At 47.5% G+C, this 23,177-nt stretch overlaps 5 protein-coding genes across 5 annotated transcripts; 2 read left to right on the forward strand and 3 right to left on the reverse strand.

Moving 5' to 3' along the window:
- Window positions 1-1,890: 1,890 nt before the first annotated feature.
- Window positions 1,891-3,513, forward strand: UCRPA7_1831 (putative c2 domain-containing protein; the record flags this gene model as incomplete). Its single annotated transcript, XM_007914418.1, has 4 exons — window positions 1,891-1,942; window positions 2,011-2,285; window positions 2,349-2,420; window positions 2,494-3,513. 4 exons carry the CDS (start codon window positions 1,891-1,893, stop codon window positions 3,511-3,513), a joined length of 1,419 nt encoding a protein of 472 aa, XP_007912609.1.
- Window positions 3,514-12,145: 8,632 nt separating this feature from the next.
- On the reverse strand, window positions 12,146-12,910 carry UCRPA7_1832 (putative short chain protein; the record flags this gene model as incomplete). Its single annotated transcript, XM_007914415.1, has 3 exons — window positions 12,146-12,173; window positions 12,235-12,538; window positions 12,625-12,910. 3 exons carry the CDS (start codon window positions 12,908-12,910, stop codon window positions 12,146-12,148), a joined length of 618 nt encoding a protein of 205 aa, XP_007912606.1.
- Window positions 12,911-16,154: 3,244 nt separating this feature from the next.
- UCRPA7_1833 (putative cellulose-binding protein) lies at window positions 16,155-17,669 on the reverse strand (the record flags this gene model as incomplete). The annotated part of the gene is made up of 1 exon (XM_007914412.1): window positions 16,155-17,669. One exon carries the CDS (start codon window positions 17,667-17,669, stop codon window positions 16,155-16,157), a length of 1,515 nt encoding a protein of 504 aa, XP_007912603.1.
- Window positions 17,670-18,707: 1,038 nt separating this feature from the next.
- Window positions 18,708-20,428, forward strand: UCRPA7_1834 (putative high-affinity glucose transporter protein; the record flags this gene model as incomplete). The annotated part of the gene is made up of 3 exons (XM_007914411.1): window positions 18,708-19,107; window positions 19,234-19,336; window positions 19,420-20,428. 3 exons carry the CDS (start codon window positions 18,708-18,710, stop codon window positions 20,426-20,428), a joined length of 1,512 nt encoding a protein of 503 aa, XP_007912602.1.
- A 1,372-nt stretch (window positions 20,429-21,800) lies between these two features.
- On the reverse strand, window positions 21,801-22,235 carry UCRPA7_1835 (putative aldo-keto reductase protein; the record flags this gene model as incomplete). Its single annotated transcript, XM_007914422.1, has 1 exon — window positions 21,801-22,235. The coding sequence occupies one exon, from the start codon at window positions 22,233-22,235 to the stop codon at window positions 21,801-21,803; it is 435 nt and encodes a 144-aa protein (XP_007912613.1).
- Window positions 22,236-23,177: the final 942 nt, after the last annotated feature.

Below are 23,177 nucleotides of genomic sequence, written 5' to 3' on the forward strand. Positions count from 1 at the left end.
TTGCCATTAAATAAACTATCTACTATAATCTTATGCCTTTAACATAGCTATCATTCCAGTCTGATTAGAGCTATAGACAAGCTAACGAGAACTATAGTAGACAAGAGTTATCCTTTTCCACTGTATACAAAGCTTCTTTAAAAAGGGCGTATGAGACTTTCCCACAGCACACAAATTATCTACAGCTTATTCAGCCCAAAAGGAGGCTCTGCGCCGTACAGTGCGACGGACTGGGATGCAAGGACGACGGGCAGGTGTTATAGCCTCGTATACTTTTACTCTAAGTGTAAGCACTTGCGCCGCAATGGCTAATGATACGTTCACTGCGAGTCATGAGAGACTAGCTAATCGTGAGCTAGCTTCGAAGCTATAGATGGCAATTGCAGACATTCCTTGTCTTGTAGGGTAGTGCCAGTGAACTTATCGACACAGGCGCACCCGAAGCTCCATTTAAATCAACTGAGTGGGTTTTTTCAAAGACGATATCTAAGTTATCGAAGGCTTTGTCAATAATATTGATGAGAGTCGAGTCTTCCTTCAATGAAAGATTACTAATGACAGGAAGGATTGCATTAGCTGTGTTGTCGGCTACATCGGTCTTAAATAAACCACCAGCCGTTCCGCGACTTATAGTGATAAGTTCTACAACCAACCACGAGGTAGTTGACGTGTATGTAATCCTAGCCGCAAAAGATGCTCTAGGGAGTGTAGTTTTGGCGGACAGGATTTTGATCGATTCGCCGCCAGTTGTAAAAAGGTAATTAGCCCTGAAGCAGGAGAATGTCAACTCCATATTTATGGCCTTTAAGACCTTCATATTCCCAATTAGATCCACTAATTCATACTTTGACAGGCTGATTCTAACACTAAATACTGGACCTTAGTGTCGTCTGTTGTCTTGTTCTCTGGGCTCTTGATTTTCTTGTACCAAAGCTCAATTCGAAATGTGTTCAACTAGATGCCGACTAGATCTTTCACTACTAGGATATCAATGATATCAAGATCGGAGAAGCACTTGACCAGTTCTGCGAGCGTCAGGCCAGGCGGAGAGGCTTGGGGTAATTTACAGCCAACCCCGAAGGCCTTGTCTATTGTTTCCAGATGAAAGCTGGCCTGTCCTTGGCAATAGAAATTCCCGCCAGTTGTTTTAGTAATCATCAATTCCATACTGTCGAGAATAACTAAGCGGTGATCTTTGACTCCATGCTGTAGCAACTGTAAGGCCGACTGATTTGCTTTAGCTTTCACTTTAGGTACCTCTCCCGTTCTCACGATACTTGTATAAGTTTAGTGGAGGCGTAAAATTGCATGATGACGACGAATTTGAACGTGAGAAATGACATCATAGAGCAATGTACTTGTAAAGTAATAACCGAGACGAGGAAGAAGTACCCATTACACGCACACTGAGTAGGACAATTCATTACCTTACCTTTACTTAAGTGCCTACCATACGGTACGGTCCGCACCTAAGCTGAACTCTTCATCTGGTCTGCCATTCAATCGCGCGGGTGACTCCAATCTCATTCTGATTGGTGCTTCACAAATGACGTCAATTGTCCAGGTGCCAAGGAACACGGAAAACAAGCCACCGTCAACGAAATCAAGATCAGGGCATTCAGGTCGTACACTTGTCATTATTGCTCACAGTTCGAATGTTGAGAGCCATCTGCGAATTTGTTCCTGTGACGGATCCCACATTGCCAGACGAGTGCCCCACCCTTGGAGGGAATCACTCATCCTGTTGAGTCACTGACATACATGTCGACAGTACTTGTTGTATTCTACACACTTAGTTGATCTGCAGGGAATTGGGATATTTCTATTCTGAGATTAAATTCTCACCAGATTGTTTCTATCTCCACCAAAACAAAAGGCGGTTATCACGACATGGCAGGTCTTGTTGACAAATTGACCGCCTCTAAAGGCACCGAATCCGCAGGTAGGTTCAGATGCTCGTTTAAAAGGGTGCGTACTCTCTATCTGCACATCAAATTGACACCTCAATAGGATTCCTAAACCACATCATCGAGCAGCTATGGCCCAACATCAACGTTGCCGGCTGCAAAATGGTCAAGGACATCGTCGAGCCCATGTTCGCTTCCATGCTCCCAGGTCCCCTAGCCACACTCAAATTTGTTAAGCTTGACCTGGGGCCGATTCCGATGCAAGTGTCTGAGGTGGACGTTCACAAGGCCGATAATGGCGGCATCAAGCTCGACATGGACGTGGTATGGGAGGGAAAGAGTGACATCGAGCTGGATGGCAAGATGATCCCCAAGCTGGTGAGTAGGCTGCAATGCCCGGTGTGCTTGCAATATTTCTACGTTGCTAAAATTGGACCATAGGGCATCGAACATGTGTCTTTGAAGGGTAGACTATCTATTCTACTTGCTCCCTTGACAAATATCATTCCCTTGGTATGGTGCTCCCACTAACCCTACTTGTCTGTCTCGATACTTACGAATTGGCAATAAGATTGGTGCTGCTCAGGTCGCTTTCATCAACCCTCCAGAGCTTAAGCTCGATTTCACCAACGCAGCCAACATAGCAGACTGGGCTGTGGTAGATAGTGCTGTGCGCAAGGTCATTCTTGACATCATCGGCTCCATGGCCGTTCTCCCCAACCGCTACCTCGTCAAGCTTGACAGCAACAACGACTACCTTCGTACCTACCTACCACACATAGGCGCCCTGCGCTTGACAATCGAAAGATCCATCGGGATCAGCGGCCCGAAGAAGAGCAAGTCCAAGCGGCTGTTGGCCAAGATCATCAAAGACGTACCTGACTGCTACTGCAAGGTCAACATAGGCGCCGAGGATGAATGGCGCACCTCCGTGAGGAAGAACGACAAAGATCCAGAGTGGAACGAGACCCATGATTTCCTCGTGGCGGACATGGACCAACGTATCTTCATTGATGTCCAGGATGACGATCTCGGCGGCGACGATGACATTGGCATTGCCACGACCACTGTCAAGGATATTTTGCTGGCGGGCGGGTCGCAGCAGTTAGCGCTCACCCATAAGGGCGAAGACACCGATGCCAAGATCACCGTCCGCGCCCAGTTCTACAACTTCGTCGACGACGCGCGTGCGATCAAATCAACACAGAGCAAAAGTGAAGGTCAAATCGTCGGGCTTGCCACCATACTCATTGCAAGCGCTCTGGGATTGCAGGGGCAGCGCGACGAGCTGAATCCTAGCATTAAGGTGACTTGGGGTACGAAGGAGTACCGCACCGCCGCAAAGACCTACAGCCCCGGCACGGACATCTTTAACCCTTCGTTTGATCAGGCCTTCAGAATTCCCGTGACAGAAGACTTGCTTGCCAACCCAGCTAACTTCAAGATCGCGTTGATGAACAAGGCCGACGAGACTGGGTCAGTTGAGATCACGTTCCAAGACATTCTTCAATCCCCTGGTCTGATCAAGGAGGCGAGCTTTGATGTTGGCTCTGGTGCGACGGTCAGAGCAAGTATCTCTCTTCGGTCTTTGCAGCTAGCCAAATAAACCATATTTCCTCTTGCGATATGTGCTGAGCATATGTAGTAGTCGAACACTATATACGATTGAGTGAAATAATTGCATACCATATATTACTGACAATAGCCATTCGCCGGATACTAGATTTGTTCTGCAACCCAGGCGTGACTGTCCGTTGTTGTCTTCACAACTCCAGCATTAATGGCATCACTCCGAGTGAATTCAGCTAGTTCCACAAGTAGAAAATGCCTTGCCGGTACCCAAGAGCCACCATACGTCTGAAGATGATCAAGGGCAAAGAAAGATTGGCAGCACCTAGAACTCCTCATGTTATGAATGATGGGAAGAGAGAAGGCGAACGGCACGAGAGAAAGAAATCTTCAACTCACCGTAGTCGTAGCTGTGTTATGCTCGCTACCGCAAACTTTAGTACAAAAAGTGTACTTGTGTGTCTTGTACTCGTTACACCAAAATTTGGTGCGCAATGTTTTCTCGTGATTGCTTATACTCGTCAGACTACCAGTAGGTGTAAAAGTATACTCACGTACTTGCATCCACCGCTACCACTTACAGTGCAATATCCTTACACTCGCCACACAGACAGTAGGTCTGAAAAGTGTACTCACGCAATCACACTTGTCGCTTCGCAGGACACTTTTCTCTAGTTTATGCCTAGGAGGAGACGCTAGGTATTTGGTATATTGCTTTATTGCCATTAAATGAGTTACTACAGGGTCTGATGTCTTTGCCATAATACTTCATTCTGAAAAGGACTACATTTAATACAGAAAAGAGGGGTGCATTCAGATTTGTAAAAAGAGTAAAGGGGATTAATATTAGCTAGTAGCTGGTTGGAATAAACTGAATAGGCTGTTTCTTAAAAGAAGGACTTCACTGGCTCGATTAGTTGTTGGCTTTTGTGAAAATAATGCTCGACGAGGAAGTACCTGACCTCGACAAGCAAACGCCGCATGACAACATCAAAGAAAGCCTATCCTCAAAAGTTCTCATCGGTTAGTCACTACACAGATATTTCTGTCCTCCCACTCATAGTCAAGCAGAGGAAGATTAGTGCCACCAGTAGCTTGCCAATATCGTGCGCGACATTGGAGCAGATTTTTTGTCGCAAAAGGGATCGCGATTGTCCTCATATAAGAAATACAACGAAGGTGATATCACAATGAAGAGGAGTGTAATGTATTTGATAGTGCAAGACGATTAGTCCATCGACACCGACAACACCGTGTCGGTCGTTCACTCACTGTCGAAGGTGACGTGCCCTGCTTCGTGCGATGAACAAGTAGCCTATAACAGATCGCAACCCGAGCCATTCTCAAGGATTCTGAACGCTAAGCAAAGTGATGTCGGCCTCGGAAGCGAATGAGGACCTAACTTCATTCGCCAATTTGGAAAGAACTTGAGGGTTAGTGCACAATAGAAATGTCGCTCCAGATAGAGCAGTGGCGGTAGTTTCAGAGCCGGCAACAATGATTGTCTGAGAGCTTTGCCGTATCTCGTCGAGCGTCATTTTCTAGTATGTTGATCTAAATTTTATTTACCAAAGTGAGGGCGGAGAGGAGGTGGTATTACCTGATTACCAGAGTCGTCCTTGGATATCATAGCTGACATGAAATCTGGACGGCTCGACCCCAATTCCATGCGCTTGGCAACTCTCTCATTTGTCAACTCGATACTTTCTTGCCTCTTCGCATACAGCCTTTGAAAAACCCCATGATCTATAATGCTGTCAATTTGTGGCCACAAGCGTCGAATTTGTGTCAGGATCGTCATCTGTTTGATGCCTTCAAAGATGATAGCCACCCAAGAGTGGTAGCTCGAGGTCTCAAGGCAGCGAAATGGCTCGCCGAATGCTAGGTCACCAATGATATCGAATGTCGTCCAGTTGTACCATTTGACTAAATCCAATGGCGTGGCGCCATTGTGGCTCTCCTCTTTCAGCCTTTCAAATAGAAGCTCGACGTAACCCCTGGTCAGCGGCTCTTGAGCAAGCATTCCCTGCGCAGAGAAAACATGAGACAGAATGCGACGCATGCGACCATGACTGGCGGTATCTGAAGCTATGATACTCTTCGCTCTATTGTGAAAGAATGTTAAGTCTTTTTCATTCTCGGCATTTCCTGCTTTGCGGTGACCCATTATGTCCTTCCATGCCTTTGGGTCGGACAAAGAAACCATGTTTGGAGCGACGCGTACTACGTCTTCGTACTTCTGGTGAAGTTCAGAGATGCGTTTGTGACCATTTCCAAATGCCTGCATGTAACATTAAGGAATTTGTGAGATCGCCCATAGTTTTGGCCCTGGAATATGTCGAAGGGGCGATACAAGGAGATTGTAGATGACTGAACCGACGGCATAAGTAATCACCTGTACCATACATTCATTAGTTGAAATCAGGCCACCAAGGGTCCCCAGGTCTAAAAGAAGCAATGAATGAGTTGAAGAGCATACTAAGATAACTATCAGGGCTGGTCCGGCAACCGCAGGCCGTATCTCTAGTGAACTTCTGATGTGAATCAGAAGTGCCATCTTTGTAAAGCTGTCCGAAAACTGTGAAAATAGGCCTTGAAATCTTTAAGCTATCAAATAATCAACCGACAGCAGAAATTCAAGACAGGAGATTCACTTTTTCTTATTTTTTATAGTTGCTCATGTGCACAATTCGTAACCCAGAACCCAACTATTTACACACGAGCTTCAGTCGGCGCCGATATTTTGGTGTATGTCGCGGCAACTGAGCAGTGATGCGTGAGACTTCCCGTCAGTGGGGCTCGGCTTCCGGCAACAGCATTGCGGGAGCATCCCTCCTGTAGTATGGGCGATCCAATCTAGCTTGTCTCTCACCCAATAATAGCCATCCTGGATTGCTGCAGACATTTTACAAAGACAGCCATTTATTTGAGCTACACCCTGTTTGACTCAGCATTGGTGGTGTTGATCTTTAAGCGATGTTACATATCATCGAGCTGAGCCGGCGAATAGTTTCTGCCGAATGCCGATATGCAGAGTTGCGGCAAAGGTGTTGCCGAGAACTTGCATCGGCAGTTGAAATCACCGTCTATGTCGTCAAGTGCAAAGACCGCTAAACTAATCTACATTTATCTAATACTCTACCTCTTACAGCTCTAAATCAAACTGGCATGCCTTGTGCCGCTGAAGAATGATTTGTGGAACTCCTTCTCGCTTCAAGGCACGGCGTCATTTGTGAGTCGAGCCATTTGAGTTTGCCAAAGATCTAATGTCAGCCAAATACTACCATGGTTGCAAAACTGTCTGCCGACACCAAAAGGGCATTCGATCTTGAGCTGTGTGCTTGAGACGGGTGGCAAGGAGCTGTTACCATCCATTGAATGAGCTCCTAATTGTCCTCGCTCATGATTGCGCAGAGCTTGATAGTAACTTGTTTGATGGCACGAGGGGTATTCTTGCTGAGACCACCGAGCACATAAAGCGTATGGAAGTCGTCCTCAATCAGAAAATTTTATGCATTCGAGCTCCTCTTTCATGAGTGCCTTGGAGAAATGGAGAGTCCCCTTTCGCTTAGGAGATGCATCCCATGGTGATCATCCTCGACAACTACTCTTTAATCATGCTCCAGTGTCGTGGTAGCTCAATGCATCTCACTAGCCTCCTCTTTTGGGATGTAGCGATGAGACAAAACGGAAGGCTCATGGTATATCAGTGGAAAGTGCGAGGGCAAGGATTCCCTGCTGCTGCCTCCGCATTAGCTTTTGCACAGAGGATATGGCAAGCAACGCAGTCCGGTCATTCTATACTCATCCTCGCATCCAATGAAAGTGAACAGAAATGTCATCGTTGTACTCGCTACCATATAAATGGGTGTGATTTCCAAACTCCTTTAGATACTCTGGAAAGAAGAATTGTCGCGTTGCGAACAGCGAAAATACAAGTCGCATTTCATAGGCAACCTTATACTCTCTCTACAGAGCACATATTCACCCAACAGGTACACTTCCAAAGCTCAAGCCCTGTGTCATTTCCGTTGATCAGCAGACAATAGTTTTTCTCAAGTGTTTGCACAGAAAGACCAACTCTTATATAACAAGCCTCCCACATAATACCCAAAGCAGAACATTTATACATACACCGCAAACTAACTGGATCACTATCCTAAATCAAGACTTTTGTTGCTCATTCTTATTTCAATCTACCGGTACTTCCGATTCGCATTAGCTAAGATTCTTTTTTCATGAAAAGATGTAAGTAATAGCCTAGACATTAAGATTTATATTATGAACAATTCCTCTTTTTGCCTTGTTAAGTTGCGTAATGTCAGGATATTGACATTGACTGCAGACACGGAGAGAGACATTGGCCCAAGCACTCAACGCGGTGGGTTCCAAGGATGTTTCCTGAATCTTGGAGATGTTGTGCTCCCCTTCTTTTGATTTGCCTGTTTTCGGACTCAAGTTTGGCCGCATTCAATGTCCGGAAAGTTAAATTGCTGCTGGTCTACACTATCTTGGGCTTCGCTGATCCTTTGGGGTGGCCCTACCTGCTACTTGGTAGTCGCTATGCGATAAGCTTTGAGTATAGTTTACAGTTATAGATGTATTTGTACTTAGCTCCTGAAAAATCAAACTAGTCTTAAACTTGTGGCTGGCTTCAAAATCCACTCTAGGAATCAGTCTGTCATATTGGATTATAGAGAGAGTGGTGGAGCTTTCAGGTACTTTAGTTAAGATTATAAACAATCCTTGATTGGGTTGATGAGTTAAGTCTGGGAACCGCTCAGTTTACAAAATTAAACTCTAGGAGACCTATTCCCAAGACATCCTCATGTATGGCCTGTATGATTAACCAATTATATGACATTCTGTGCACCAAATTGTTTGGGGCATATTTGTCTATAGGCGTGCTTTTTTTCTGGCTTTGAAAGCGCTGTCGCTAGCGAGGTGGTGAATATAGACTGCCAATTCTTTGATTCATCAGCAGTTGATCTACACCCGCAGATTAGGCGGGAATAAGTTTTAAGTCCGCGATCGTTGACATAAAACCAAAGTCTGTTTACCACACAGATTCTATATCAGACGGCTTTGACATTACTCGCCCAAGCTATTAGTACCTTTTATTTTGGAGGTTAAAGACTGTCAAAAGAACAATTGTTCGCACAGGATAAGGCGGCAGACCCAACCCTAAACATGAAGTTTCACATTCAGAGCACCATCTTCGGCCAACTCGTACGCTTCGTTACTGGCAACAAAGTTTTCCAGTATCCCGACGAGATCAACCCTTTGTTATGGAAAGCAGCGACGCAGCAAAGCTGTGCACGGCAGTTGCAGCCTCAGGAAACAACTAACAGCACTGGGAATGAGCCGAACAAGGAAGCACAGGATGCTGCAGCCCAGGCTCAGCAGACGCAAGACAGAGATGACGACACAGACACTATTATAGTATGCTGGTATGACCCAGATGACGAAGAAGTATGCGTACGCAGCATTGTGTTTCTAACGGTACACCTACTGACCCAAGACTTCACGTGCAGAACCCTCAAAACTGGCCCAGTGGTCTAAAGCACTTGATAGCCTTTCAGATGTGTCTACTCAATTTTGCCGTATATATAGCCAGCTCAATATATGTCCCTGGTGAGCCTTATCTTATGGAAGAGTTTGGTGTCATTCCAGTCGTCGCAACGTTGGGTCTATCGCTGTTTACGCTGTAAGAAAACGAGCACGCCTCTCCGGAGCTTGACCCAGGTGAACTGGCCAGGACAATTGCTAACGTCTCGATCCTCTCTCATAGGGGCTATGGCTTCGGACCCATGCTGTGGTCACCTTTGTCGGAGATGCCAAGGGTGGGTCGCACTGGAATCTTCTTCTGGACACTCCTCGCCTTCATCTTGTTCCAACTTCCCGTCGGTTTCGCCTCAAATATTACCGTTTTCCTGATCTTTCGATGGGTGACAGGCTTCTGTGGCAGCCCTTGCCTAGCTACTGGCGGCGGTACTATCAACGATATATATCCTCAGACCAAAGTACCATATTTGCTGTGCCTCTGGTCGGCTGCGGGCGTCATGGGACCTGTCTTCGGACCCATCATCGGAGGATATCTTGCACCAGCGATGGGGTGGCGATGGACTATCTGGGTATTTACATTCTTGTGTATCCTTGTGCTCATCATGATGTTTTTCCTATTTCCGGAAACCAGTGCATCCAACATCCTCTATAACCGAGCCAAGAGACTGAGGAAAGCGACTGGAGATAATCGATTGAGGAGTCCGACAGAAGCCGAAGCACGGCACTATTCTCCAAAGGATAACTTGCTTCTTCTTGCTAGAGCATTCACCATCACCTTTACAGAACCTATCGTTCTACTTGTCGATATGTATGCCGCTCTTCTCTACGGTGTACTCTTCATCTGGTTCGAGTCTTTTCCTATCGTGTTCGGCGAGCTATACCAGTTCACCTCGGGCGAACAAGGTCTTGTGTTCTTTGGTATCTTTGCATTTACGGCGCTATCTCTCCCTCTCTACCTCTTGTGGATAAAGAAGACTCTCATACCTTCGATGACCTCTGGCAAGTTCAAGCCAGAGATGGTCCTTCCGCCTGCATTTGTTGGGGCATTCGCACTCCCCATCTGCTTGTTCTGGTTTGGTTGGACGTCGCGAGAAAGTATACATTGGATTGTACCAATCATTGGCTCTGGCATGTTCGCGATAGGTGTGGTGACGCTATTCAACTCAGTCTATATGTACATCGGTATTGCGTATGCCCCGTACACAGCATCTGTCTTTGCAGGAGCCACCTTGTTTCGCGCCTCGCTAGGTGCAGCCTTTCCGCTATTTGTGAGTCACGTTCGAATCCCCGCTCTAGTCATCGATACTAACACAGTTCCAAAGGCACGTGCACTATTCAATCGACTGGATATAGGCCCGGGCAACTCGCTGCTTGGTGGTCTTGCTGTATTGTTCATTCCTATTCCATTCGTATTCTATCGTGTAGGCCAGCCCTGAGTCCTGTGTATTCTAGTTTAACTAATCGTAAATTAGTACGGTGAACGTATTCGGCAAGGGAGCAAGCATTCGAACTGAAATATTGGGTGACAATCCGCAAGGCCAGCAAATGATTATGGCACAGTCAAATATCGTGACCCTAGTACAGGAGAGCCATCCACGGAAACATTTCTGGCTTTAAAAACCGATTATCATATTAAGATCCTACACTAAGAATCTCTTTGAGTAGAAGACATTTCCTTGAAACCAAAAAATCTCAATTTTCGGAGGGTATTGATTCCGCTTTGTGCATATGAAAACTTCGTGACTAAAGTTCATCCTTTTTCGCACGGCGGTTCGAAGCACTCCACGTTGTCGGAGCGCAAGTCGATCTCGTCGGCGTGCTCGCTCCACCGCCCGTCAGTGCCTCCATCGCACGAGCGTTTTGGACGATGCTTATGGGTGGCCACCGTATTCCCGGACAGCCTCGTGTGCACTCGTAGTTAGCATCATCGGCAGTGATGTTGTGAAGGCAGTCCATGTCATTCCTTTTAACCAGCGCAAAGTCGTTGCTGTCGGCGATGATGCCCCTGATGCCCTGGCTGGGCTCGGTCGCGGCATTATTTAAGCTGAATTCCAGGGCACACAGAGCGCCCGCCGGCGCGACCAAGGCTGGGATAGTAACGCTCAGTGTATTGTTCGCTTCCGGCTTGATGCCCACCTCCTTGACCAGCAGGCATTGATTTCCCGTTCTTCCAAACTTGCTCTTGCTGTCCCATGCTGGAGGGTAGAAACTTAGAACAACGCGTGTCGCATTGAAGCCACTATGGTTGATCAGGGTCACAGTCGTTGGCACCTCCGCTCTCACAGAGTCTCCTATCTCTACCTTGGCGGTCCTGCGGGCCTCAAGACCAGACAGGCTAGCCAGAGCAATCACCATAAGATGAAGGAGATGCATCAGTGAAGGATCACCGCGAGTTCAGATCTTTAGCTACTGTAAATGCATGCGTGCATGCCAGTGATGATGCCAGTCTATTGTCGTGGATTCAGGAATGGCAGAGTATGCCACGGGGGTGAGAAGCGAAATATCAAATCTAAAATTGCGGTAGGGTTGCATGGTAATGTTACGCTAGTGGTTATACTTTGCTGAAAGGGGTAATTCGTCAGTGGACAATCTCCCGTCTGCTGCAGGTGACGACAGGGGACACTTGCTTTGGTTATAGCTTAATTGTTACGATTTGTTGGTAGGTCAATAAAGACAACACTGCACTCCTACATTGCAACTGTATTGTCTGTATTGAATAAGTTGGAATAGCAGGTTTTTAGGTGTCTATGGCGTTAAATCTCTGTAGTAATAACTAATTGGGCGCACGCCTTTTCTTGTTCAAACGGTTCTCCGCCGCAGACGCTGTTATATGGATAGATGGAAGGAGTAAATGTATTGATCTAGGAACTAGAAAGGCAGCGTCGCTAATTCATTCTGCCTACCAAGGTTGCACACCATCGCTCAGTATAACCTTTCCGGCGTCGTTATCCCTCTTGCCTTCCACCACATCTTTTACCAAAGCGCCACCCAAAGCTGGATCTCTAGCGCCGAGACTTTTAAGTTTCTCTTGGTTACCACCAAGGCCAGTTGCCAGAAACCCAGGAGAGATACAGCACACTTTGACTCCGTCCTCTTTCAGATTTCTAGCCCATTCCCTGCGTGATGCCATCGCTATCAGTATTCAATTCACACTAGCTTGCCGTTCGGAATCCCCGGCGGCATTTTGACGTACCTCATCATCATATTCATGCCGGTCTTGCTGCTGCGGTATGCGGGAATGCTGCTCTGGTAAGCACCGGTCTTGGGCCAACCTTTCGGTGGAACCCGGTTGATTGAATGATTGGTGTCTGCTGTACCCGCGAGCGTTGACGTACCGCTCGTGATGAAGAGCAGGCGAGGGTTCTCAGACTTGAGTAGTAGGGGTATGAAAGTCGCGGTTACGACCTGTGTACCGGTTGTATTGACGTTCCAGGTTTGGTTCCAAACCTGTCGCATAGTCATAGTTCCGGCTGGAAGCTCTTGATCAAATTGAGCACCTAGATAGCAAGATGGATTATTACAAGTTAGCCATGAAACCGAGGGCGCCTTACCGAATTCTCGATTAGGTCGGGTTGATTCTCACCTGCGTTATTGACCAGGGCATCAAGTTTGCCAAAGGTCTTCTCCACCTCCTCAAAGGCGGCCTCAATAGAGTTGTCTTGTTCGAGATCGATCTGAATCGGATGAATGCGGCTCTGTGTGGATGGTATTTGCGCCAAGACGTCCTTCGCTGCTTGTTCGGCTCTGGCAATGGATCGCCCACCAAGTATTATTTCGTAGGTTATCTTGGAAGAACAAAGAGCTTTGACGATTTCTAGGCCAAGCCCGGTATTAGCACCAGTCACAAAGACGATTTGTGCTCCTTCCATGACTTTGCTTTGAATTTCGCACTTCTGGATGGTTGATATCTCTGTTTTGTTGTATTGTTTGAATAGAGCCCTATGAGAGCGTGGGGCGAAGAGGGTTTGGCTTACAATTTATCCTTCAAGCTCTGGCACTTGTGAGCATGCCAAATGACTTTAAGTCCGGGACTATGGCATCGCGGAGCGAGTAAGTAGGCACGTAATTACTTAGGACGCGCAGTTTCTCGGCCGTCAATCTCCATGGTTTCACCACAAGGCGCAGACCACACACGCCTTTCAACCTCTCGGCCGACAAATATTGCGCTAACAAGCCGCATCCACATGCGGCCAAGACGGCCCCTCTTTTGTTTTTCTGCCTTCTTAGCTATCTGCCATGGAATTATCGCCAGGAAGATCTAGGAATTGTTCGAAATATGTCCAGGTACTGTCGCTTACTAGCTCCGTTGTGAATTCATTCCATGCCCACTCATCTTGCATATAGAAGAAATTGTCTTGAACTGTATCGGATGCGGGCCCATTGTCAATCATCGTATTCGAGTTGCCTTCATGGGGTGATGTGCCAAAGCGCCGGATCGTTGTCTCGATAAGTGACATTATCTTAATAGTATCTTTGTTACTCTGCACAGCCTGTTTCGTGCGAACAGCTCGAGCTCGTCCTAGCAATGCTAGAGTGGCAGAGACATCGATCTCTGCAGAGCCAGAGCCCTGGCTAGCGGCACACAGCACTGCGCAGAGTGCTGCTGCGCTGGACAAGAATTGATGCCATGTGAGACTGCTCATGAACCAGTGCTCTGTCTCCATCTGGCCGCCGGGCAGAGTCTCCTGGTAAGCATCAAGAAAGTCTCGTAGAAGATTCGACGCTTCTGTGTAGCAGACAAGAATGCTCTGCAAGCGGTGCCGGGCCACATATGGACGGTGCAAAACACATAAGCAGTTTTGGTAGAGAAACGAGACGCACAGCCTGGTGACAATAAGAGCAGGGGAGTCTACAAAAGATGCGGACATGGGCCGAGGAGAGAGGATCTCGGGGAATGAAGAGTAGACGCTTCTTAGCTCGCGGTCTAGCGATTCGACTTTGGCTTCGGCGTCAGGACCATCGATCTCCCGAAACCCCATCGTAAGCACATGACGGAGAATTTTCTCGAATACAGTCATCAAACGATGTTTTGCAATGTAGAAGAAGATGTCAGTCATCTCCGATTCAGGCCTTTCTGGTGGTAGTTGCATCGTGTCCTCCTTAAAATCCGAATCCAGCAAATTTCGGGGAGCCAGTGTGTCCCAGGTCGGGTATTGGACACCACTGGGCAGCCCGAGGTGAAAGGATATCAGCAGATCGAGTTGCATGCATAAGGACCATGTTCTCCTGCGCATCTCCCTCTCGAAGGGTGATAACTTGAACATTTCGGGATCCCTATGGTAGCCCATCGTTGTAGCGAGACGTACTAACAGGCCGAGGACTGTACCAATATCCGGAGTCAGCTCGACGGTGGTCAAACATTGCGACTGAGCGTAGAGCAGCAGTGACTCAACTGCGAATCGCTTTGGCCGAAAATACTCGCCAATAGCGAGACAATGAGCAGCCGCGATTGAAAATCTAGGCTTGATGGTCTCTCTTTCGTTGCTGCGTGTCAGTGCATTTGTTGATATGAACAGGATCGAGAATAGCATGGAACACCACAAAGGCGGCGCAGCCCCCGGGTCATTCCAGAACACATGGTATAATCTTCGAAATTGAGATCGATGTATGAATGGGGAAGCCACTGCCTTGGCACGAAAGAATGCGGAGGTGAGACGGTCTGTCTCCTCTCTCGAAGGGAGATATTGTGCCAGGACATCGCTGAGAGTTGGAGAAACGGCCGTTGTCGCACCAAATATAATCCGCATCCCTGGTGCATCTTGTGGTTCGTTCACTTCATACTCTGCAACAGATGTGTCGACAAAAATCGTAGACCTAATTGCTTGAATCTCGTCAAGCATAGCCGACCAGTGAGTTGAACCATTATATATCAGCCCATGGGATGGTCCAGCGCCGCCTGAGACAGAAAGATGAATTTCTCCAGCCACACCAGAATCGTCTTCATTTTGTTTGGAAGATATTGATACCGGCCGCGTCGGACCAGTCTCGGCGTTGATAGGGTGCGTAGCTAATTGCTGAACAAGCAGCTCAAGATGGCTAAGACGGGCCTCAGCGTCAAGGCGACGCTGTCGTTCAAGCTCCAACCCCGTCGCAGCTTGTTCATAAGAGCACAATGCCACAATTCCCCTTCGTATGCAGCTACTACAAGGAGTGTTGCGATCACACCTAAGTTTTCGCCGACGGCATTCTATGCAGGTAAGCCGTTCACGATTCCTCGTGATGATGCGTGGTGCGGAACTCATGGTACCTCGACTTATATGGCTTAGGGTGTTCCCTAATCGGTACCTAATTGCAGAGCGTATAACTGTCTTAAGGATGAACAGCTTCCACAGTATATAGCTTGTTGCGTGACGTTATTTTTCAAGCCCAGTCACCGCTACATGGAAATATTGGTGAAGATGATGTAAAGAAGTGGCCCGGATGACTAATTCACCATTCACCAATTAGCGCATCGACTATCTTCGGCATAGCCATCACGTGCCTAAGTCCACTGGTATGGAGTGACAAGACAGTCTATATAAATGCGGTCACCGCGCCAGTCATCATTCTAATCTGCCACCATTTCCTAGTTTCGTGAACTTCATAAGCTCTCCTTTCGTTTGGTCAACGTAAGTGATGACATGTCTGTAATTGGTAGGCTTTATTTTCAAGTTTCGGGGACTTAAGATATGCTGTGAGACTAGGTAATTTCTTCGAATTCTATTAAGTCCTCGACGATCCTACATCTCTTGACAATCCTAGTGTTATAATTTACCAGTTCGAAATTCGAAAAGGTTTCTCTCTAGGTTTCAATAGGTCACTACAGAGATTAGATAGCTTCGGTTATAGCAGGGCCAGCCTCGGACATGCAGACCGCCAGCATCAAAAGTGGGTGTCTCCTTTATCATGACACCTTCTTGCTCTAAGCGTGCGCATGGCCTAATTAGTATCGGGTCAGTTTTTTCGCTAATTCCTACCTCATTTCACTGTATATCGTTGACAGTTGTACATTATAAAACAAGTTTGTTCACTCCGCAGAGAACAAGGGCTCCAGGTACCTCAGTCAGCTTTTAGGGAAGACCTTTACGATAGGTATTTAACTTGATTCTATAGGTCTTGCAGATTGCCAGTAATTTAGAGCTCATCATGGTTCACACCCTTCCCCTGCGTAGCATTCAGTGTATCTGTGCCTAGTATCGTAAACAAAATCCTCCGATATGAAACAAGAGAGTCTTTGGACACTTCCAGAATTAGATGCAGGTGCTTGTCCGCCTCCGGGTGTGTGTTACGGCCTTGCTTCCACACTTGCTCTACTGCTGGCATGGTGACTGTGACCCGCGAGCTGGTCGTGTTGTCTAGCTCTAGCTTTGGTACATCTCTCTTTGGGTTGTTGTTATTGGATGATGGCTCGCGGTACTGCCACCACTTGAAAGCTAGCTTGCCACTGCTGGCATCTGGACTGCATGAGTCCCTGGCATCGAGGGTGATTGTCTGGCCTGGCTCGGCCGTGATCTTTATGACATTACGGGTCCTGTCGCCGTCCAAGACGGCCACGGGAGCGTGCTTAGCTTTACCGTATTTTGACTGAGCTGTCCACTGCATTCGCGCGGCAAAGTCATGTTGGAAGGCGTTCCGCCAGCGCCACACAGTGACATGCGAGCCCATAAATACTGAATTGTCCTCATCGTCAGTAATGATATCGACACTATCAGCGAAGTGGCCTTCGCCATAGTTGACAGGTCCATATCGGCCGCCCCATGATCCCCACTCAGGATGCTCTGGGTCAGACAGTCCGTTGGGGATTACGTAGAGTAGCGACGGCGTGTCACCCTCAACGATAAAGTCTGCATCTGGATACTTGACACCGAGAGCGCTTACTTTCTGGATGTTACTCTGGAGCCAGTCGCGTGAGACAGTGACACGGTCGATAGCACTGGGAAAGTAGTAATAGTCATCACCCGAGATACCGCCCCAGGCCGCAACAGCGTAGCGGTTGAAGTGGTGGACGCTCGCGATATAAAAGATGCGCGGCCAGTGTCTCCTAATCCAGACACCCGTATTGTCTTGGTCTGAAATAGCATATACACGCACTTTAGAGGCAAATGCCTCGGCTTCAGCAGCAGAGCGTGTGTTGTTAACATGCCAGAGCGCCTGAGCGAGGACTGAAGCTCCACCCCATACAGGTATCCAGAGCGGCTCAGATGAAGCATCGACAGCCTTAATAAGGAGATTTGAGCCTGTGCTATCTTTGCCCCCACCAACCCCGTCCATGCCATAAACGGGTAGGCCGGAGGCAATAACGCTTTGTAGGTAGTCTACGTCGGGCCAGCCATCGGCGTGTTTCCGTAAGTTCGGCAGTACCTCGCCATATGCACTCACGATGTCGTGAATCTGATCTGGGCGTGTTGTGTCGTTGAGCCAGACGCTGGTGGTGGCGACGATGCCCTGGATGTCAAACTCGTTGGCATAGACCATCAAACGGACGAGGGACTGCGCGTCATCTGGCTCGTTTGCGATGTCTGTCAGGACGAATAGTCGCGGCTTGGAAACCATGTCCAGAGAGCATTGTTTGTTCTGAGCTCCCAGCACGGAGGTGATGTAGCTGGATGCGAGCAGGCCCAGCTGGCCGAAGGTGAGCATCCGTGTCATGATGCTGTTCGGGGAGTGAGTCTTTAATCTCTTTAGCTAATTTTGAAACAGACTGCCTCGCAGGAAATGTCTTAATGAGTAGGTGAAGAGGCTAGACTCATCCTCACGGGAGTCAATGCTATTTTTGTGATTGGATATATTGATTATCTTGAGTCGGTACAGATTTCCGTTTCGGGTCTCTGCATCCAAGGAAGCATTGTTTCCCACCACACCCCACATTCGAAGTCTAGTAGCGGTTGCGGCAACAGGGGCGGGGATTGAGTATGTATTATGTGGCTAAGGCCGTTAGCGTTGTTCCTAGCACGGCGTGGTGTTCAGATTGATAAGACTGAGCTTTAGGGGGACTTTCTTTAGACAAACCGAGCTTATAAGCAACGAGAATTGTGTTGTTGAGGTTCTCTATACAAAGCACCGTGTGTTACGCTTACTTATTGACGTTGTTTGCTGTATAATCGCATAGCAGTTTGAGAGATTATGACGCAATACTATGGGGGCAGTGCCTTGTCTACCTAGAGAGTGAGTTGTCACAGACATTAAGATTGGAGAGATTGCCTACCGGTAATGGAAATAGTAGGCGCCGGCAACTAGATGACCTGATCACTTCATCCTCTCTAGTTAGCGCGACTTGGCTGGGTTAAGCGAACGATCACCATTGTCCCACCTCCACAACACTAGAATTAGCCACTATGAGGAGCACATGGGCGTGTTTCTCAAACCCTTTAATGGAATAAGTGTTGCGATTCAAGGCAGGCGTTTAAGATTTCCGATTTAAGTTAGATTGGCCATCTACCGAACAGCCTCCTCAGAGTACTAATTCCCCCCGGACTCAAATCTAGGGGAAACAGGCACGCTTCCGATTAAAAGCATGGGGTCCCCGCACAAACCCACGGAATAAAGTGTTACTGTATACAAAAGGGTAGGATTCCCCAGCAGTATAAGATGTTGCCTTCCAACCCTTGGATCTTTGTCGCATCAACTCAGGCACATGCCTACACAAACAGTCACTGATTTATTTATCTCAATTACGTGTCGTCCATCATGCTAGATAAAATAAAAAATGACCCCCTCGTCCAGGATCTCAACTGGAGACTAGTCCTTATCGGCGTTGTCTCTAGCCTGGGAGCCATGGGCTTCGGCTTCGACAATGGCTGGTGGGGTGGTGCCCTAGGTCTTTCTGAGTTCCAAAAGAAGTACGGCTCGTATGACGAGTCTCTGGGCCGGTATGCCATCCCCTCCGACAAGACCTCTGTTGGTACAGGTACCGGATCAGCTGGAATTATTCTTGGCTGTGTCATTGCTCCATGGGTTACCTCAAGACTGGGTCGTAAGAAGGCATTCCTAGTGCTTTCCTGCCTTATGCTTGTTGGAATTACTCTCGAGGCCTCGGCTATTACATCGTATTGGCAGCTAGTTGTTGGCAGAATCATGGTCTATTCTGGTATGGGTCTGGCTACAAATTGTGTGCCTATGTACCTCTCTGAATGCTCGCCGCCACGTATCCGAGGTGGGTGCTTACAATAAGACCTCTTATGACTGGAAGAACATATTAATGAAAGGCTAATAGGTGCCTTCCTTGCTCTATACAGTTTTTTCAACTCACTTGGAGTCTTCCTGGCATGTATCGTCGTTTACGCATCACGATCGCGAACGGATCAATGGCAATATATGTATGTAGTATTCCTATTGTCATTAGACTTCTGGGTTTGTTTAACGATACCGAGAGAGCGGTAGCTGATACAAGGTGCTCCAGTATCGTTATTCTATGCCAATTGATGGTTCCAGTCGGATATCTATCAATGTATATCTTCCTTCCCGAGTCTCCCCGATTTTTGATCTATAAGGGGCACTACACCGAGGCTGACGCCGTGATGCGCTCCCTATCCAACCATCCTAATACAGTGCCGCATGAGCTGCTGTTGCTAAAGGCACAGGTCGAGGAGCAGCGCGAACTGCACAAAGCCAGCTCGATGATGGATTGCTTCCGTGGAACCAATCGCCGGCGCACTATCATTGCTATGTCAGTGCAACTTCTGCAACAGGCACAAGGTGTATCCTTTATCCAGAACTTCATTGTCACATTTATGCAGCAGCTTGGGTTTCCAGACCCGTTACGTACGAATATGATGGTCACAGGCTGCTCTTTTGCTGTGCATATTATTACTTTTCTCACTTTTGACAAGATTGGCCGCCGTCTTTCCTTGAGCTGGGGCGCTATCGGTATGGCTGGGTGTATGCTGGGTACTGGTGTAGCTACAGCTACTGGTACAGCAGGCAACTACTCGGATGCTGTAGGTAATGCCTCTGCTGCATTGCTTATTCTTTGGTACTGTATTTATGGCTTCACATGGGGACCTGGAATCTGGGTTATCACTGGCGAGGTAGGAACAGGTCAGCTACGTGAGCGCACGCTTTTCCTTGCCTCTATGGCGAGCTTCCTAACATCGGTTCCCATCAACTTTGTCAACCCTTACGTACAGAGGGCTATTGGCGGCAACGTCACCTTCATCTATGGATCGTTCTCTGTTGTCGCTATTGTATGGGTCTTCTTCGTGGTCCCCGAGACTAAAAGCCGATCACTAGAGGAACTCGACGAGATGTTCCAGGAGAAGGTGAAGACGAGGCAGTTTGGCAAATACGTGTGCACCGGTCTCGGCGCTCAGATTACTGAGGTGGAGGGTACAGGAACAGGCAAGGTTGTGGAGCATACTTGGGATGCCGATAAGGCTGCTGCTGGCACTCTAGAGGAGCGAAAGCCATAAACACGAGAGATCTTGCTGGATTAGCAACTCCTCGATACTAGCATGCAGTGGGGAAGACACGGATTAAAATGTAAAGTAGAAAGGCAAGAATAGTAATATGACGCGTATGGTGTGTGAACGATTTCAGTCCTAAGAAGTATTACATTATAACTAGGACAGATACATGGTGGTTATATTCTCAAGATATATCTAAATAAAGTGACCCTAGTAGGCACGCTAGAAAGCCCTACATTGCTATATCGATTTCCTCTATCAACTTAAATCTATCTATAGCAAGTAGAGGTATGACCTTTTAAGGGAGACTAAAAATTGCCTTAAATAGAGTTGTCGCAATTGTATATTAAGGCAATATCTGTCCAACATTCGAGTCATAGTCAATGAGCAGGCCGCCTTGGTCCAATCAATGCTCAAGTGCATTCATATCGTCGCTTAGTAGTCTTAGTCTTGCGAAATAACACTGTAAAAAACGTTCTTCCTTGTCTGTCGTAGTGCTATCAAAGCAAGACAGCAATGATAAATAGCAAAGCAGGCCTTAGACATGCGGATGATCAGCATCAAACCAAGTGGCGTCTCCCCTTTTATGACAAGTTCTTGGTCTAAGTAGTGCCCGGCGCAAGGGGCTTCGCGATGTATGGCTCCTCGAGATATCTGGTCTCTTCTTCCGTTAATACCTTTCCACGCAACTCACCGGCCTCTGCGACACGTGCGATAGAATTAAGGCCTATTACTGGAATTGTGCCTTTGCTTATTATCCATGATAATGCCACTTGTCCCATGGTCCAACCCTTTCTGTTGGAAATTTCCTCTACCCTATTGATGATCTGCTCATCCGCCTCTGTTACACTGCCGCGCTTGGAGCCGACTTTTGACCTCGCCGAGTCTTTGAAGCCGATGGGATGAGACAACTTACCCCCCCAAAGTGCTCCCCACGGCATAACACCGACGCCGGTCTCATTGCAAAAGTTGATCACTACAAATTTCAAAGATCAGCATTGGACATGGCAAATCACCAACTGACGCTACGTACTTTCCCGCTCTTCCTCACGATAACAGAGGTTGTAGTGGTTTTCCATGCAAATAAACTTCGTCCAGCCATTTTTCTCAGCCACAAACTGCATGCGAGCAAAACGGGTCGCCAGCATTGAGCTGGAACCAATATAGCGAACTTTCTCAGATTGTACGAGATCATGCAGCGCTTTCATCGTCTCCTCGATTGGTGTATCCGGGTCGAAGCGGTGAATTTGCAGAACGTCAATATATGGTGTATTTAGGCGAGTCAGAGAATCCTCTACAGAGTTGAAAATAGCTGCGCGTGATAGGCCTTATTGAGGAGGTCAGTGCTTGCATCATCTTCAAAGGTCAGACCAGGAAGTTACTCACCACCACGGTTAACGTAGTCTTTACTCCGGACCATCCCGCCGACCATATAGGCGGAGAAGATATCCGGTTTCTCACCTACATAGTTATGGCATTTTGTCATGATGATCAGCTTTTGCCGGGGAATTTGGAACTTCTTAATGGCCTTGCCAATAATCTCCTCACTCATGCCGTTTGAGTATATATTAGCTGTGACCCAGGTGGCGATGCCCATATCGTAGGCAGCCTTGAGCACCTTCAAAGAGTCCTCTTCTTCAATCACCCACTGTGCGTTTGGATTAGGCGACCATTCCTTAGAGCCGAAGCTCATGCACCCGAGCATGGGAACGGAGACCCGTAGTCCGGAGGTCCCCAGCCGGACATAGTTGACTTTAGTGTCGTCCAAGCTCTTTTGTACAGCTGAATGGAGGGGGATTGTTGGCATGGTCATAATTATGGTCTCTACAAGTATGTTAATTCGTTCTTGCTTCGATAGGGTTAAAAGTGTCTCTAGGGTATTGAGATCCCTATTTGTACCCGAGTCTTGCGCAAAGAGGTGCCAGCTGCGGAGACATCTCCATCAATCTTGTACAGGGAGATAAATGTCTAAGTCCGGGATTTGGGTTCCCACTTGATCCTGTTTGGATGCGCATGGAGTACGTCAACAAGGTAGCGCATTGACCACGTACATTAAGCGGGTGTCATCCACAAGTCCCATAGGGACTGTAGATGGGTTGTATCATTTATCCTGGAACAGTTTGGTAGGTTCGCGGTGCGTAATTCTTTCCGAAGGGCCCCGTTCTGTGGATCTGGTTCGTTACCTTAGTATGTACGGTGTCGATGTCCCATATCCCTCTATAGGCTTGCCAGGTTCGTTCCTGCTAGACTCAGATTAAAGCGGCGGGTGGCACAGGTCTCAAATGTAATTGGCAACGTCGCTTGTGCGACATGTTCACACTAGTGTCCTTCCTCTAACTGGGACTCTCTTCACAGGTGGGAAAATGCCAGCGGTTACGTTCAAAGCAGTATCGAGGCTAAACCAGATCCATGGATGATCATTTGGCCGCTAATAGGCTACTAATAGGATGTGACGGATCTCAAGGCTACGTAGCGCGGAGCTCCCTTCGAAGGTAGTATGTAAGTGTGTATGTTATGTAGGTCCTTAAGATGCGAGCGCCGTAGATCGCCTACGGAGTGCTATATATAGTGCTATCGGTGCCGGGATAACCCTATCCGATTGTCACATAGGATTTTGATTTAGTTAGCAACTTCGTCACCAATTGACGGGGCTACCATCTTATCAAGGTGAAAGCTTTTCAGTCTAAGAGCAAAGCTAGCTTTAATAGATTATACTCCCTAGAAGGAAAAGAAAAATAAACACACTCATCCAAAT

This window comes from Phaeoacremonium minimum (genome assembly GCF_000392275.1).
Source record: "Phaeoacremonium minimum UCRPA7 unplaced genomic scaffold PA7_03_scaffold_133, whole genome shotgun sequence".
Classification (NCBI taxonomy): domain Eukaryota; kingdom Fungi; phylum Ascomycota; class Sordariomycetes; order Togniniales; family Togniniaceae; genus Phaeoacremonium; species Phaeoacremonium minimum.